Here is a 19,478-nt window from a genome sequence, read left to right as displayed (position 1 = left end):
GCTCAAAACTCTATGTGGGGAGGACAAAAAAGACAATAGTCATCAGAATAGGGGAACACATTAGAAACATAAATAAAAAGTTTGATGGTCATCCACTTTCACGCCATTACAAAGAAAAACATAGAGGGAGGTTTGAAGGGTCAAAATTTGGGGCATTAGAACAGATTATATCAGATTCCAGAGGAGGGGACTTCATTAAATTGATGTCCAAAAATAAAAAAACAAGATGGATCTACAGATTAAATACGCTGGCACCTGCAGGCCTCAACCATGAAATTGAACTGTTTGCATTTACTTGAACTATTGAAACACAGAGAGGCCGGGTTTGACGACTGGACCTATTTACTCCCAAAATTATTAAGGTAAATGTACTGATCCCCTGGGGGACAGAGGGGTAAAACTTAGCATTTAATGTGGGTAATTCTAAAATAAATGGACGCTAGAGGATGGACCACTGTAACATACAACATGAAAAACAGCCCTAGGGGCCTAGACTGAACACACACAAACAGTATGGGAAAGATGGTGTAAATAAACAAGAACGTTTTCACCCGGTTGTAGATGTAGACCGAGGGTTCTCTCAGAGGTTGTTGAGAATGGAGACGGACCTGTGTTGGTGGATCGCCATACTGGAAGGTACCAGGCGTATGTGCCCCTTTGCGTAGTAGGGTGACGGGGTGGATTAACCCTAGACAACCCTAAGTAAGGGGCAGGGGCTAGTACGCCCTACCTATCTACATGAGGAACCCGTCCGGATGACTGACCCTGTAGGGGCGGAATCCCTAATAAACCCTATGAGGGTGCTCCCTACGTGTCATGTTTCAATTCGTGAAGGAAAATCATCAGGGGAGAAATGGAAATAACAAGGCTATGGATGGGGCTTGTATAACCAAAAAAAGGGAGATGGTAGAGGAGGGGATGTAAGGGTCAGTAAATGTCAAAAATAGGACATAGGTGTGGAGTCAGTCAGACAAGAACACCCAAAAAGACCGCAACAAAAACCTCCTCTTTAGGGTATAGGTGCACCAGTGGGTGACATCTATAATGGACAGAAAAAGACCACAGGATAGTCAAAATCCAGGGGGGGCTGTCAGCAGAGTGTGCTCACCTGTCAGCGTCTTTTGAAGATGCAGGAAATCGCGCCAGTTGCCCTGTACCGCCCCACTTCCGGTCATGTGACTCAGGTAAAAGGAAGTCACATATGCGGTGGAACGCAGGGAAGTGGGCATGCGTTCCAGGGAGACGCGGTCCGTGGTGCGCGGCGCCAACGGGTGACGTCACACATCATGCGGGGGATCACATGATCAGAGGGCTGACCACGGAGCACGTCAGACCTAGAAAAGAACGCCCACCGCCCAGGTATCATAATGGGAGCGGTCATTGGTGTGAACCGGGGGCGGGATTAAGCACCAGGCAATAATGTTGTCGCAAAGTGAATGCAGACCGACATGATTGCAGATGGGGCCCATAGTTAGAGGGATCCCATGGTAACACATAATCATTGATAGACCAAACTATTAGAGGCAGGCTCTCAGAGGACACCGGCAGCAGGAGAAATATATCTGGCATATTAAAGGCATAAGAGAAAGAAAAGAAAAGGGTCTAAATAAAGCAACTGAAATTGAGCTGTTCATTTAAGCCCATAGGGGCCATGGTTTTCAAATAATAAATCCAGCATAATTCTCGCTGCAGTATGGCGCGATCCCAGTCCCCTCCTCGATTTGGGGGCAAGATACGGTCAATGCCCATCACAGAGATGCGGGCTTTACCGTTATGTTCACTGTGGACGTGATTGGCGACAGGGATATCTTTAGCCTTTGCTATGTCGCTAAGGTTTTTCCCAATACGTCTGCGGAGCTCCCTTATGGTTTTACCCACATACCCCTGCCACACTCGCATGACAGGAGGTAGATGACACCGCGAGTCCTGCAGTTGATAAAATGATGTATGCGGTATTCCCTGCCTGTGGCCGCACTGCTGAATACTTTCCCAGATTTTAAATAGGGACAGGCGATTGTTAAATAGGGACAGCCTTGTTATTTCCATTTCTCCCCTGATGATTTTCCTTCACGAATTGAAACATGACACGTAGGGAACACCCTCATAGGGTTTATTAGGGATTCCGCCCCTACAGGGTCAGGCATCCGGACGGGGACGCCCCTTGCGGGGCAAGTTCCTCGTGTAGATAGGTAGGGCGTACTAGCCCCTGCCCCTTACTTAGGGTTGTCTAGGATTAACCCACCCTGTCACCCTACTACGCAACGGGGCACATACGCCTGGTACCTTCCAGTATGGCGATCCACCAACACAGGTCCGTCTCCATTCTCAACAACCTCTGAGGGAACCCTCGGTCTACATCTACAACCGGGTGAGAACGTTCTTGTTTATTTACACCATCTTTCCCATACTGTTTGTGTGTGTTCAGTCTAGGCTCCTAGGGCTGTTTTTCATGTTGTATGTTACAGATGTCCATCCTCTAGCGTCCATTTATTTTAGAATTACCCACATTAAATGCTAAGTTTTACCCCTCTGTCCCCCAGGGGATCAGTACATTTACTTGAAGTATTGGACGAAAAGGCACTTAAACACTTGACATAAAAAGTGAGAAGATCCCCCTTAATTCATATGGGACAATTGGAATCTAAACAGATAGTCTGACGTCTAAGAGTGGCGGGGTAATCAGGAGTAGTAACCATGGAAACGGACGCCTACTTAATCATCAGCAGGCGGAACCTAAAACTAACCCTGAGGAAGGAACTCGATAGTTCCAAAACGCGTTGGTATTTTTGGTCCAAGCAGGTACCCGTACCTAGTGTGACGTCACACAGAGGATTCTGGAGGATTCCCTTCCTGGATTACTATTGCAGGCTTCCCTCGCGTGCGAGCATCACCGGCCGGGACCTCGCGCGCTGAGAGTAGAAGCTGAAGACTGACCTGACCCTACAGCAAGATGTCGCTACTATCCTTGTGAGGTACATCAGAAATCACATAAATAGGCAAGTGATGCATCTTAGTCTTATGTATACTGAATATTGAAGCGCATTATCGTGGTTACTATTATCACTAGCGACACTACAATTCTAGGGGGATTATTATATCTTTGCAGCAATTTTATTTTATAATACTGCACCTTTCAGCGCGGGTCGAACCCTTTACCCTTTTTGATATTAATCTAACTTGGAGGTTATTTTGGCAATTAACCCTCTGTCGACCCAGTAGCGGTGCACTCCCACGGAGTGTCAATCTGTGCAGTATCACCTCTTCCTCTGTACGGCAGCGCGGGTTCCAAAGCTGAATTTACTTTGGATTTCATTATTGAATACACACCCTGTTAAATATTACTGCTTACAGTATTTCATTTTCACTTAGCAGTGTTTTTTAGCAGTATTTTGCCTCAGTATTTGTATGCCAAAACCAGGAGTGTAACCTACACAGAGAAAAAGGTATAATAGAAGGACCGCTTCAAAGTTTTGGTCTAACTTCTGTTTTTGGGTGATGAAAAAGACTACCTAAATATGCTCATGGGAAATTGGCCTTAGACAATGAACAGAGGAAAAAAAATATGCACACAAGAACAAATACCACAAAGCATTGCTTTAGTTACTGGAAATACCCTTAATTCTGCTAAAGACGTAAATGGAAAAGGGAGCCTTATGTAACACAAAATCAGTACAAGTGAGGCAAAGTACTAAAAGTTTCTGTATACTTTAGAGTGAACTGTAACATAAAAGTTGAGTTTTCCTTTAAATCAGATTTCAGGTCTCATATGCCAACTGACTGGTTACAGGCCCAGACTTGCTCAGCCAGGGAACATGTGAATCCTCTTGAGGCTAGGAAAAAAGAGAAAAACGATCCAGCACTCCTGAAATTTTTGAGGATAAATTTTTGCGGTGATAAAAATTCGTACAATGGTACAACCTCCATATGTGTCATTCGCAGTCTACGCGTTTCGAACTAAGCAGTTCTTATTCATGACTCCATGTGGAACTTTAGTCCATGTAAAATATATATAGACTCCTGAGGTCTCACCATGGTTTCCTGTGCACCCAAGGACTGCAATACATGTGGCAGGTGAGCTGGTTTACCTTACAAGTCCAGCATGTGAAAACCTCTTGCCCCTAAGCCAAGAAATGGGCACTGCCACCACCTCCCCCTTCAGCCTTGAGTTGCAAGCACTACATCCTGCATCAGTTCATTGGCAGCACTGCAGAGAGTGAGCACTAATTGGTGGAGCAGCTACTATCATGGGCTTCTGTTTGCAGCTTCACTAATAAACACACAACCTGCCTGGACCTTCACATAGCTGCACTGTCACTTGGCATGGAAACGAGACCCCTGGTACTAACAGTGACTGCTGCATTAGCCTGATGGATCTTCCATATTTCTTCTCGTTCAGGGAGAGATCATTGAGCATGTGTCCCACCCCTGTATTTATTGTATGATTTGGTAAGGATAATAAACCAGACAGATACTTATCCATCATGCAATACCATCATTGAGGGGTCTGATTGGCTTCAAATTTATTCTTCAGCAGGACAACAACTCCAAACATGCAGCCAATGTAATTAAGAACTATCTTTAGTATAAAGAAGAACAAGAGGCCTGGAAGTGATGATATTGTCCCCTCAAAGCCCTGATCTCAACATCGAGTCTGTCTGGAATTACACAAAGAGACAGAAGGGTTTAAGTAAGCCTACATCCACAGAAGATCTGTAGTTAGTTTTCCAAGAACAAACTCTGCCATATACTGTTCTCTTTTACCGTCACCCTTGACTAGTGACCTTCACTATTGAATTCTATCTCCTTCTTTTGACATAGTTAAAGTGGTTGTCTCACCTCAGACATTAGTATGTGCTCCCAATGTCTGATAGGTGCAGGTGCCACATCTGGTAACCTTCACCTTTCTTTAGAACGGAGCCCGCAAAGTGAAGGAGGATGCACCACGCATGTGTAGCTGCCCCACATTCATTTATGAGCACTCACTCAGCTATTTCCGTCAGCCCTATAGAAGCGAATAGAGTGGTAGACGCACTTGCATGGTGCACTTCCCATTCATTTCAATGGGACTGCTGAAAATAGCCGAGCGTGCCACTTGGCTATTTTCAGCACTCCCATATGAATGAATGGAGGGCGTTCGCGCATGTGCACTCCTTTACTTTGTGAGCTCCGTTCTAAAGATAGGACCCGCACCTGTCAGACATTAGAGGCATATGCTAACGATATGCCCCCAATGTATGAGGTGAAACTACTACCACGGACGTACCGAGACATACGGACGTTCCCGGCACAGGTGGCAGTAGATCTTTTAGACTGGCAACACATGGTTTGATCTGACATGTTTTCCTTTTGGATCAAATGATGTCTGTGTTGTTTCTGGTGCTTGCCACACCTTCTTTCCCCAGGTGTGGCTATTGAAGGTTAACTTCTCTACTTATTGTTGTTTCTCCCACTATGCTATGTGGTTATAGCTTCTGTTGGATTTGTGGATAGCCTGCGTTTGTTCTCGCCTGAGTTCCTGGTGCTACCAAAGCTTCATTGAAGATAAGTGTGTCCTTTCCCTTTTGTATTTTGTTTATATATGTGTGTGCTGCCTTTCCCTGTTGTTTGTCATTAGGCCTGAGGGAGACTCCTGTTCGTCCTTCCCTTTGGAGGAACAGGTAGACTCAGTCCGGACATTAGTTCCAGGGTCCTATAGGGCAAGATAGGATTCTAGGTATCTGGTGTATGAACTTGCCTACCTTTGGGGCCTTTTCATACTAGTAGTCTGTCAGGACTGGAGTTAGTGTTTTCTCTAACAGGTGTCCATTTTCCTTCCCTAGTTTCCAGGCCTTATTCCAGTATCCCTTTTTCCCTCCTATGCACAGTGTGGTGTTTTCCTCCCACACACGAGCATGACAACAACCCCTTTAATCCTCACTTCTATAGTAATCTCAGCTGTTGTATTTTTGTATGTTTTTAAATTCTTATTTGTACCTTTCTGGATGCATTCTAATGTGTACAAGCTATACTTTCAAAGAAAAGCCACAGTGTTTCATAATGATCCAACTGAATTTGTAATGAAGTCAGACATTCCTGAAGTCTCTGGGCTTAAAGGGGATGTCTCACTTCAACAAATTGCATTTATCATGCAAGTCAATGCAAGGCCCTTACTAATATATTGTGATTGTCCATATTGCCTCCTTTACTGGCTTGATTAATTTTTCCATCACATTATACACTGCTTGTATCCAGGGGTTATGGCCACTAGTGCAGATACATGGTGGTCGGAATAGGAGCTGCTGTGCATGCATGCCAATGCACACTCCCACAGTGCCAGCCACCAGAGAGGCTGGCACTTTTTTCTAGAATATGCAAGCACAGCCACCTCTGCTGGATTGCAGGGTGGTCATAACCCCTGGAAATGAGCAGTGTATAATTTGATGGAAAAATGAATTAAGCCAACTAGCAATATGACAATGACAATACATTAGTAAGTGCCTTGTATTCACTTTATCTACATGATAAATACCATTTGCTGAAGCGAGACAACCCTTTTAAAGTTAACTACTGGTCTCTAATATAGTACGTTAACGGTCACTGGCCTTCTAAAGATCTCATTAGGATGATGGTTAACCTCAGAGGGACAAGATAACCCATGTATAGGTGTACATAAAGACTCTGTGCATTTCAGTGCTCCCTAGTTAAAACCTAGTAGCAAACTGATGAAAGGTATTGCATTGGAGGGGAAACATATTTTATTTACCTTACCGGAAAGTGAAAGGCAGTCTTTAATAGTGATGAGCGGCAGGTGCCATATTCGATTTCACGATATTTCGCGAATATTCGATTGAATATTCATCTTATATTAGTTGAAATCGAATATTCGTCATTATTCTATTTATCGCGAATAATATGCGATTTAATTTGCGTATTGCGATTTTCTTTTAACTGTATAAGGCAACTTTCCTACTGGTTGGCTATGGCTATGGCTAATATGTGTATTTTACGAATATTCGCTATATTGCTATATATTCTTGTTTTAGAATATTACAAATATTCTAAAAAACTAAGTTATAGCAATATAGCGAATATTCGTAAAATACACATATAGACTGCAATTTAGCTAATATAGTGCTATAATCTTTTTTTATTGTCTAATTTTTTTGTCTCTTATGAAGTTCAGATTTGGAAAAAATGTACACTATTAAAAAAAAATACTATAGCACTATATTAGCTAAATTGCAGTCTATATGTGTATTTCACGAATATTCGCTATATTGCTATAACTTTGTGTTTTAGAATATGACGAATATTCAAAAAAACGAAGTTATAGCAATATGGCGAATATATTATTTAGAGTATTCGTCTTTTTTTTTTTTCAATCTGTACTGTTATTCCACTTTGGCATACTCCTCCCCGACAAGCATCCCCGTCACCATGGGAACGCCTGTGGGTTAGAATATATCATCGGATCTGAGTTTTCACGATCTCAGGGAAAACTCAGATCCGATGGTATTTTCTAACCCACAGGTGTTCCCATGGTGACGGGGACGCTTGTCGGGGAGGAGTATGCAAACAACTGTACAGATTGGAAAAAAAATGTAAATATTCAAAATAACGACTATATTCCCTAAATTGCTATATATTAGTTTTTTAGAATATTCGTCATTTTATTTGCCATATGAAAGCATGATTCCTTCCTGCTTAAATGGAACCTGCCACCAGGATTTTGTGCATAGAGCTGGGGACATGGGCTGCTAGATGGCCACTAGCTCATCTGCAATACCCAGTCCCCACAGCTCTCTGCGCTTTTATTGTGTTAAAAAAACGTTTTGATCAATATGCAAATGAACCTGATATGAGTCCTGTATCCGGAGATGAGTCAAGCAGAAAGGAGCCTAGCACCGCCCCGCGTCCTCCGAATCTCCTCCTTGCTGGCTGACGTCACAGAGCTGGAGCGCCGAAATCCCGCGATGCGCGAGCTAGCGCATGCGTAGTTCGTTCCCTGTGCTGATGCCAGTACAAGGAATTAACATGATGCCGACATTGCGCATGCGCTAGCTCGCGCATCGCGAGATTTCGGCGCTCCAGCTCTGTGACGTCAGCCAGCAAGGAGGAGATTTGGAGGACGCGGGGCGGTGCTGGGCTCCTTTCCGCTTGACTCATCTCCGGATACAGGACTCATATCAGGTCATTTGCATATGGATCAAAACAGTTTTTTAACACAATAAAAGCGCAGAGAGCTATGGGGACTGGGTATTGCAGATGTGCTAGTGGCCATCTAGCAGCCCATGTCCCCAGCTCTATGCACAAAATCCTGGTGACAGGTTCTCTTTAAGTTGCTTGTGGGCCAATGACTCATTGACCTACAAGAAAGAAGCAGGGAGGAATCATGTTTTCAGATGTTAAAAAATTATGAATATTCGATATAGCGAATATATAGCACTATATTCGAAATATTCACGAATTAGCGAAGTTGCGATATTCGCGATTAATATTCGCTATTCGAATATTCGCGCTCAACACTAGTCTTTAATGATTCATAAATTAAACATATGGGTACAATGCATTGGTTATCCAAATATATGCAGAAACATTTAGGCCCATCCTTAAAAGGGCAATTCTATCAAATTGCATTTTGAATATGATGAATATTTTATTCACTTTGTTTTGTGAAACATGGGTGGATGGTTTTCTGGATATAATTTTTTTTAAGTCACTCCGTGTATTCTACTTTCTGTCCTGGTACGTTAATTTCATCTTTGTTTGGACAAGTACGGCAGGCAGTCTTACTTGACTCCCTCATTCAGGACATGTCTAATTAGCATCCTCCTCTTGTCAAAGAGTTGGCTGTGTGTAGTAAGTCAATCAGACGTCATTTTTTTTACCTATTTTTTTGGAGCAAAAATTTTCTTTCAAGAGGAAAGAAAAAATATACAAGCATACATTGTCTGCTATGTTTAGCTCTAAAAGCTGCATTAAACAGTACACCAAACACTGCACTGAAAACTGAATTCAGCCTAAGGGATCATGCACACAGGCTGTGTGCATTCCGCATTCCGCATTTTGCATAATGGAATGGCTGGCCCCTAATAGAACAGTTCTAAAATGGACAAAATAGGATATGAAAAAGGATAAAGCAGGCACACTCTAATCTGGGTACAATATGTTAATTTATTTGTATTCTAGTGGTTGTGAGATCTGGTATGGAGATTGTAAAAATTGTGAGTTGAAAAATGTCCTTTTTAATAAATAGTAAAATGTAAAAGGATGTAAAAAGATGTAGAATAATAGGTGATCACCACTGGGTAGGAGGTGATGGGTATCCTGAAAAAATACCTAGATAAAAAATATATCTAGATGAAAGTGTTCATAAAAGTATTTCATAGGCAGTTTTCATGTAATAGTAATCACTGGTCAGCAGATAAAATCGGAAGATAAAATCAAGTAAAAGATGTATAGGATAGTCCTTCATAAAATATAGTCACTGTATAGAGGATGGTGCCCCTTTGTGTGCTTGTGGCTCAGTTTGTGGGGTATATTATAAATATCAATCGCCGCTCCACAGAGGTTAAATAATGCGCCTTTTCAATATATTTGGTAAAAAAGCAGGCAAGTATATGTAGTTGTAATTCAGAGCTAATGACAATATGTAACTAATTATAGTTATATTTCATATGTCAAGGTGTGGAGGAAAGGGATGTTCTGTGCCTGAGTGCGGCGTCCCGCACTGTCTCTGGCTACAGAAGTCACTTACCCTTCCCGGCGCTAGTTGTATTGGATCCTCTGATGGTAGTCGGCTGTTCCTGGGAGGCTGTTTCAATGACTCCCGAAATGCGTTTAAGAAGCTGAGGATTATTGAACTTTCACCACTCTAAATAGAGCAGGAGAAACACTGTGAACAAGCCTGGAAAAGGTTGCGATCACGTGACCGCTTACGTCACCCCCCAGCCGCGCGAACCACACCCCCAGCGTCCTAGGCAACACGAGGCACGCCGCTGAATCCTGAGAACCGGACTGGATTGAAACAGCCTCCCAGGAACAGCCGACTACCATCAGAGGATCCAATACAACTAGCGGAAGGGTAAGTGACTTCTGTAGCCAGAGACAGTGCGGGACGCCGCACTCAGGCACAGAACATCCCTTTCCTCCACAGCTTGACATATGAAATATAACTATAATTAGTTACATATTGTCATTAGCTCTGAATTACAACTACATATACTTGCCTGCTTTTTTACCAAATATATTGAAAAGGCGCATTATTTAACCTCTGTGGAGCGGCGATTGATATTTATAATATACCCCACAAACGGAGCCACAAGCACACAAAGGGGCACCATCCACTATACAGTGACTATATTTTATGAAGGACTATCCTATACATCTTTTACTTGATTTTATCTTCCGATTTTATCTGCTGACCAGTGATTACTATTACATGAAAACTGCCTATGAAAGACTTTTATGAACACTTTCATCTAGATATATTTTTTTATCTAGGTATTTTTCCACGATACCCATCACCTCCTACCCAGTGGTGATCACCTATTATTCTACATCTTTTTACATCCTTTTACATTTTACTATTTATTAAAAAGGACATTTTTCAACTCACAATTTTTACAATCTCCATATCAGATCTCACAACCACTAGAATACAAATAAATTAACATATTGTACCCAGATTAGAGTGTGCCTGCTTTATCCTTTTTCCTATCTATAATTTCATGCTTCTGACTGGGTGAGTCAGATTAAGCAGCTCTGCACCTCTATCATTTACCTGAGTGGTGGAGCCGTCTATTCCATTTATTTACCTAAAATAGGATATGTTCTATTTTTTTAAAGGGCTGCAAAACGGACATTGGGTGTGCTGTCCGCATCTTTTGCGACCCCATTGAAGTGAATTTGTCCACATCCGACATACAAAACATGTGGATCAACTGTGGACCAAAAATACGTTTGTGTGCATGAGCCCTAATAGTCTGTACTAAACTCTTTCAGTCGCTGAGAGATAAGCAAAATGGTATAAATGTCTTTCATGGGAAAACTCTTTTAGGCTTCCTTCGCACATTGTTTTTTTTCCACCTTTTTTGGTAGTAAAATTATATCATGACATTTTTTTATTGTAACAATTTAACCATGCATTTATTCTAGTGTTTCTCCAGTTCTATAGAGAAGCCTAAGGGTGAACAAGCAGAAAAATGCTATATCTAGAGCATACTACATATTAAAATGAAAGAACACCACAAACAATAACAATGCCCAAGCAAACACAAAAAAATACCAGGATAAAAACTTGCTTTGTCTGTAGTGATTCCAGCCTTCAAGAAGCACTCCAGCATAGGCTATTATTAAACAATAATGTAGAGATCCTTGTGTATGCCTTGTGTATACCGGTTTTAGTTGATGTGCCATTTGTGGATTACCTGCCTTCTTGATTTCTTCTTCCCCTCAGATATTGCTTCCCAAAAACAGTCTTCACTCTACATCATGCCTCTGACTCCATACCCCTTGTGCAGAGACACAAGAGGTAGAGATGTATCACATTAAGGGTCCATTCACACGTCCGTTGTTTCTTTCCTGATCTGTTCCGTTTTTTGCGGAACAGATCTGGACCAGATCTGGACCCATTCATTTTCAATGGGTCCTGAAAAAAAATCTGACATTGAGCTGTCCGATTTTTTTCAGGACCCATTGAAAATGAATGGGTCCAGATCTGGTCCAGATCTGTTCCGCAAAAAACGGAACACATCAGGAAAGAAACAACGGACGTGTGAATGGACCCTAAGGGAAGCAAGTGATTGATCAATGACATAGAACTGCTGCCCCCTATCTGACACTGCAGAGTCTCGGCGTATCCTTTGTGAAGCAGCTTCGGCCTGTCTCCATTGCCTACTTCTTGTGAGTGATTTCTCCCTGTGTGCTTTTACAAGAAGAAGGGCAATGTGAAGGGGTATCTGTAACTAAATCTGAGGTGAATAGACAGATAGATAGACAGACAGATATATAGACAGATAGATAGATCTCATATTCTCCTAAACTTACATTATCAATAGCTAATTGTATAGCAGTGGCTAATTGATCTATTCAGCAAATGCACATGGTGCCTCTAGATGCCAGCCCGTCTGAAGACTAGGTGAGAATCTCCACATTCTCAGAGGAAGCCCCCCATTTAGCACAGGCCTTCTAATTGCAAACCATTTGGGCATCCTAATGAAGACCTGGGAGGGGGATACTTAAAATGCACAGCCACCCTAGACATGTTGGCTGCTAGACCAGTGGGTGGTCTAACCCATTCAGTAGATGAATGAAATAATATCAGAAGCCATAATTTTGACCTCATGGCACCCACAGCCTCAGAACCCTAATAATTGTGTTCAGCCTGACATGGGCTTCGGGCAGAGTCTATGCGCGTCATACTGGACAGGAGGCATTTCTCAGTATTCAGGATCTGGCCTTCTGGAAATCATAACGCAATCATATTTGGTGTCTGTATGACAGCGACAAAGCGCCTCAGATTATGGGATCTTACCTGTACCCGCAGTCCATGTCATACGGCGAGGATTCGCCGTGATTCATATTGCCACCTCAGTCAGTCTTCTGGGAAGGTGGGGCAGAAACCTGAATAATATCAGATGTCCCAGAAGGCCAGACTGAAAGGAGGGAGGTTCCCTCACAGCCCACCCCTCGGATGAGGGGGGATAAAAATGGGTGTTTGGGAACAGGTAATTGTCAGTCATTTTGGGGATCCACATCGTTTGGAGTAACTGCCCGTATCCTCAGCTGTCCCCACAGCCGGAATATAACTGCTGCATCTCAGTAAGCCAATATTCTGTATTTTATCCAGTTTATTTTATCTGTTCACTGCATTGTTATTGTATGTATATTTTGTTTTTATCTTTTATCTGACACTTTATTTTTGTATTGCACTGCACTACTGTGTATTAAATTTAAACATTAATAAGTCCCTTCCTTGTGGTCTTATAGAACTTGCTCTTTCGGAGGGAATAACGTTACCAGTAGTGTTTCAGAGGATTTTAGGTCCCATATAGATAACCTGTGTTACTGTGTTAAATTTGGGTCTAGAGAATATCTGAGTATAGGCCCCTATTGCCTTATAGTATAGGTGGTGGCAGCTATTGTGATCAAAAATATTGGGGTGTTAGACTCTGGGGGAGTAAGTTAGCATAATTCCGTCATCTAGAATAGGTGGGTGGGAATTTCTGTGGTAACTTGATGAGCTCACTAGTATAATTCACCCCAGTGACGTGACCTATTGAGTAGGGATCGTGACAGTATTATATATACTAGAGAGTCTATGCAAAGATAATATAGACAGCTAAGACCACCTTACGTTGGCACAATCTTCATTTCCAATAATTGCTCGATTGTGAGTGGAGGTGAGCGCTGTATTTACATGCAGTGGGTTGAGCGATCACTACTACAATCACTTGTCCTCATACAGATTAATTGTTTTGGGACAGCAGATCCTTGTCTACACAGCATAATCTTCTTCCCAGAAAAAATGATTTTGATTGCAGCATCAACTATGCTTTCACTTGATAAAGAAGCAATTCCTCGATCATTGAGTGATCATTGTAGCATCTTTACACAGGGCAATTATTGGGAACGAGCATTCATATGAACAGGGGTGTAGCATACGCTACCTGGCCCAGGAGCCTGAGGGGGCCCAAAGACCCTTGTGCCTCAACAGAAGACACCAGTATTATAGAAAGTGCATACTGGGAGGGCTGTGTTATAGATTTTGCACTGGGCCCAGAATCTTCAAGTTACACCTCTGACTGGAGGATCAAGAATGTGGCATGAGGGGGAGGGGGGGTTCCCTTTTCAATTTTTGTCTCAGGCAGCAGGAAGGTTATGTGCTCCCCTTCCCTTTGCCACAAAGTACTGAAGGAAGGGGGGCCCAAGCTGAACTCTTGCACCAGGGCCCATGAGCGTTTAGCTACGCCCCTACATAAGAACATTCATTCATGAGAATGGGCTTGATAACTGGTCCATGTAAAAGGAACTTACACCTCTGGTCTCTAAGGTATTGCAGAAATGATATCATTGGCAGAAATCTATGTATGAGATAACATACAGAGAATAAGGAGAGTAGAGATGGGTGGGGAGGTGTCTGAGAGCTGCCAGGAGGTGATGATGTAATCCTTTAGTTCACAGGAAATTAGGCACACAGGAGAGACTGGAAACTATGCACTGGACTAGTGGTCAGACCTTATATTACCTGACCAGATACCGATAACACAATGGTTCAAAATGTATGGGTTCAACTGACAAAGTAGCATTAGATGTAAAAAAATAAATAAAATGAATCATGAGAATGAGTACTTTTATAAACTGGGATTTTTAAAGTTTACAGAGAAACACTACAAAGAACAACTCACACTTAAAAACTTCTGAACGTTTTAAGCAAATTTAGCTTATGTGATTATCAGAACTGAATTCTCTACAAATTTCCCTCTGGTTTAGTTGTCGCCAATAATGAATTCTCTCCTCCCAAAAACATTAAAGTGAAAAAAAATGCTGAAAATTTATTTACACTGATTTGAAATTTCTCAAATGCTCATTTATTTTTAACAGTGTGAGAGGGGATAAGAAGCTTAATCGCTGGAAATTGAGCCTTTTGAGCATTTTTCTATTGTTTCTTGTTTTCTGTTTGATTGCTGCATAATGTGTAGTGATTACACTGTCAGCTGAAAGGTGATTACTGCAAGTAACTATGTTTGCCAAATTACCGAGAATTGTCAGTCATTATCCTGAAGAACTTAGGACAGATTTTCTATGCAATGCGCAAAACTGTAAATCTTACCTAGCAATTTAAAAATCTAAAGTTTTCGCTGATCTCTGTTATAGCTGTAAAATCTTTATAAAATAGAAATCTATGGTAACCAAAACTAGAGAGACTTCTGAAACCCTGCTTTTACTCACATGGTTTTTGAATAAGCTATGAAAGTTTATATATTTAATGGTGGCTGCACACAGCGCAGATTTATGTACATGTATATGTATATGCGTGAAATCCCCACCAAAACTGCACAAAAAAAACAGCACATAATTCCACACTATTTATCGTGGTTGTGGCGCATTGTTTGTGTGGTTTTTATGTGATATTTGGTGTATTTTTGCTGCAGATCTCATCCTTCTATTCAAAAAAGTGAAATCTGCACAAAAAATACAACAATAATTGACATGCTGCAGATTTCAAAGTCCACACAGAAGGTCAATTTTAACACCTAAGAAAAAAAGCAAAGTATACATGGAACAGATAGCATTTAACAGAAATGTCCCATGTGTGAATATACCCTCAAGGCGGATGTAATGTATGGCAAAATCTGCAACCAATCTAAAGCAAACCCTGTGAGATTTATATGCAGATTTGTCATGGATTTTTCACCAGATTTGCCGTGGATTTTACCTTGTGCGTTGCAAAGGGTGAAATCCACAGTATACATTGTGTAAGGGATCGTCTCTTTTCAGGGGGTCACACTCACAGATATCTTCGCAGACACGATTATAATGTCCAAACTCTTGCTTTATTTCAGACACTTTAGCAAAGCACAGGTTAAGAAGTCGCAGCTTCAACTTATCACGTGTGACATCCACATAAAATAACAAACCCTTGCCCGGCTAGGCTCTAGCTAAACACATAAGCATATCCCTGACTCATCTAGAGAGCCCAGTTCACACATGGAACACAAACGCGGCTTTCCTCAGCCATTCAGTCCAGCAACCTCCAGGCTGTGACACTTCAATACCTTTTGGGGGATTGTGGCCCAGTAGTCCTCCCGACTCTGGCCTCGTGATCCTTGTTTCATAGGCGTCACCACGTCCCCCAAAGTTCCGGCTATCGCCTAGCCTCGTGGCCCCTCAGCCCACCCGGTTGAGACCACTCACACAGAGCCTCACCAGGACTCTTCTTCACAAGACACTCCAGAGTGAGCCACACCCAAGATCCAGTAGCAGGATTAAATAGGATCGCTGGACATGAGCAAGTCCCGGACTGGAGCATGGGGAACAGGCACCCACCCAACACATTGCCTGTTTCCAGTAAAAGCCCGCCCTGAAATAGCTGAACTAGCTACACTATCTATATGGTGTCCCCCAACTACTTTAGTGGACACCTGGACTAGGGCTTTTACTCCACCAAGGCCGGGCCCCTTGGTGACACGCTCCTGGTGCAAACAACACCTCAATGTTCACATTGCCACATATCCCTCCCCTCTGTTGAAACCTGTGGGGGTGAACACATGTACCAACTGGATGCTTGTGACAGGGCATCCGCATTATACTGCCATCTTCCGGCTCAACGTCCCCCCTGGAAGAGATGGCCAGCGTCACATGCTTCCCTTTATTTTGCCAGAACCTGGCCATCAGAGCTTGGTTTGTCATAAACACTGCCTTCCTACCTAGACTACAGTGTCTAAGGGCCTCCTCCATCTCCTCTTCGCTGGAGAACTTAGCTTTCTGGCTTGCTTCTTTTCTAGATTTCTTCTTAGGCTCACAACCTTTAACTTCCGCAACCTTTACAGCCGCGTTTTCCACGGGGAGCTCCTGCCTCCTCCTTTTGTTGGAGATCCGGTTGGTCAGTTTTAAACCACCTTCAGCCGCTCTAATGTCACCTGGTGTTCCCACTCACTTTGTTTCTTTATTACATCACCAGATAGCACTTCTCTTTTTTCTTTAGTCCCCACAGGGGTTACCTCAGGTTTGGCTTCAGTATCAGAGTCTTCTGCTTCTTCAGTGGCTCTCCCCACTTCGGCAGACCCCTCTTCAGCCTTATCCTTGGTCTTTGGAACATCTGAGGATTTCTCACACTCCAACTCATCGGCCTTAGCTTCTTCAGCCTTTGAGTCTCCTTTGGAGTCTTCATTCACTTTGTTAGCTTTCTCATCTTTCTCAGACACGGCATCATATACTTCCAATCTAAACCCCTCCTCCTCTTTCTCATCAAGGTTGGAGGTACTGGGGACACCAGGGTCTTCACTAGACTTGTCGTCTTCTGGTATTTTCTCCATAGGCTCATCACCCAGGATATTATTCTCCTTTCGGGCAGGATTCAGGAGAGCCAGTCCATTGTAGTAGACAGGATCCTCATACTGGTCATCCGTCTCCCCGTATTTCTTCCCCAGAAGACTACTGGCTTTCTGGAGGGCATTGACAACAGAGGAAATGTCTTTCATGACCAGGTCCTGGCCACACACTGCCATGAATCTCTTGTCTTCTGCATTCACATCAGCCCCATCAACTGGTTCAGCAGATACATCTTCTATCTTCTTCTCTGCATCAGCCGGCACCACGGCGCCACCATCTCCAGTCTCATTCTTAACAGGCTCTGGCTTAGACTTCTTGACGTCTTTCAGAGGACTCTCCTCTTCAGGTTTCTCATTTTCCACCTGTTGCTCGAGAGCACACTTAGATTTCTCCAACTCAAAGACGTTCTTCCCGACGTCATCTTTTGAGCTCATGAGATTTTTCATCTCTGCTCTGAGTTGCCTGTTCAGCCTCTCAAATTTATCTCGCTCCTCAAGCACTTTTCCAAGGGCTCTGGCCAAGGAGAGGGCTTTGGTCTCCTTCTCCCGAGCATCAGCCTCCGCTCGGTCACGTTCTTCGGTATCGAGCCGATATGTATTTCTCTTCAACCAGGAGCTGGTCAAACTTCTTCTGTTTCTTCTCCAATCTAGACACAGTTTGTCTCTGGTGGTCCAGGTCCACCATCCGATCACTAGTGTTGATCACAAATATTCAAATTGCGAATTTTAATCGTGAATATCGGCACTTTGAGAATTCGCGAATATTTAGAATATCGCAAAATATATTTGTAATCGCGAATATTCAATTTTTTTAAAAATACCAGTTCATGCATTTTTATGCAAATTCTTTAGGCAAATTTTATGCGAATTTTCGCAATCAAGAAAATAATGCTTAGAGATCATGAATTCGCGAATTCGTGAATATATGGCAAATATTCGCGAAATATCGTGAATTCGAATATTGCCCCTGCCGCTCATCACTACCGATCACGCAACCCTTGATCGAGTTGAGCCATCCTGGCTTCCAAAGGTCTTTTTTCCTCCAAGAGAGCAGATTTTTCGGAGGCGCTGTTTAAGACCTCATCAGCCAGCTCATCCCTTTCCTGCTCTGCATGACGTCTGGATCGGTCAGAAGCTATAAGTTCCTCTTGAAGTTGGAGAATTTCTGCTTTTATTTGTGACTCTAGATCCTTCAGTTCATTCATCTCTTTCTGAGTCTCTTCCTGTGACTCCTCTGGAGCTTTCTGCAGTTTCTCTGCGATTACCGCTAGTCCCTTCTCTAGTGTATCTAGGGACTGTGCGAAGCGAGGGAAAACATCTTCAAGTTTGTAGCTGTATTGACCTGTCAGGTCATCTACCCCTGCCTGGGTATGGGTCTCAGACAATAGGCTGCCGTCTCCCCAGTCAGCTCTCGTCCCGTCAGGTATAACTGGTCGCTACTAGTAACCACCTTAGTCTCTCATGGACAACTTGCCCGCATCCGACACCAATTGTAAGGGATCGTCTCTTTTCAGGGGGTCACACTCACAGATATCTTCGCACATCCGATTATAATGTCCAAACTCTTGCTTTATTTCAGACACTTTAGCAAAGCACAGGTTAAGAAGTCGCAGCTTCAACTTATCACGTGTGACATTCACACAAAATAACAACCTCCAGGCTGTGACACTTCAATACCTTTTGGGGGATTGTGGCCCAGTAGTCCTCCCGACTCTGGCCTCGTGATCCTTGTTTCACAGGCGTCACCACGTCCCCCAAAGTTCAGGCTATCGCCTAGCCTCGTGGCCCCTCAGCCCACCCAGCTGAGACCACTCACACAGAGCCTCACCAGGACCCTGCTTCACAAGATACTCCAGAGTGAGCCACACCCAAGATCCAGTAGTAGGATTAAATAGGATCCCTGGACATGAGCATGTCCTAAGTCCCGGACTGGAGCATGGGGAACAGGCACCCACCCAACACATTGCCTGTTCCCAGTAAAAGCCCGCCCTGAAATAGCTGAACCAGCTACACTATCTATATGGTGTTCCCCAACTACTTTAGTGGACACCTGGACTAGGGCTTTTACTCCACCAAGGCCGGGCCCCTTGGTGACACGCTCCTGGTGCAAACAACACCTCAATGTTCACATTGCCAAAATTGACATGCTGTGGATTTAGCATGTGGATGAGATCTCATCCACTTTGCTAGTTCTGTGAAATGCTGTGGATCTGCTGCATGCAAATCTACATTCACATTTTAGTCTCATGTGAACGCACAGATCTCTGCTAACTGCTATTTTTTCTGTTTGCAAAATAGTTCCTGATCAATAATGCTGGAGCTACACAGGAATTTTGGCTGCAAAGCCTGTAGAGCGACCAAACAGCCATTGAACTGATTGGGGTTGTAGTGCGACTTTCATGTTGCTTTGACTACATTCCCAGAATTACAGTAACTTGCGAGTTG

General features: G+C 43.1%; 1 protein-coding gene across 1 annotated transcript in view; it reads right to left on the bottom strand.

Annotated features, from left to right (window-relative positions):
• LOC120990767 overlaps positions 1-17,210 on the bottom strand; it is an 87,263-nt gene extending 70,053 nt beyond the window's left edge. The window contains exon 1 of the mRNA XM_040419669.1: positions 16,768-17,210. Coding sequence (XP_040275603.1) covers positions 16,768-17,210 — 443 coding nt within the window. The remainder of the gene's footprint in view (positions 1-16,767) is intronic.
• Between the last annotated feature and the right edge of the window lie 2,268 nt (positions 17,211-19,478).

Source organism: Bufo bufo, chromosome 2 (genome assembly GCF_905171765.1).
Source record: "Bufo bufo chromosome 2, aBufBuf1.1, whole genome shotgun sequence".
Lineage (NCBI taxonomy): Eukaryota > Metazoa > Chordata > Amphibia > Anura > Bufonidae > Bufo > Bufo bufo.
Note: the sequence above shows the minus strand (reverse complement) of the source record. Positions and strands in the feature narration are given on the sequence as shown.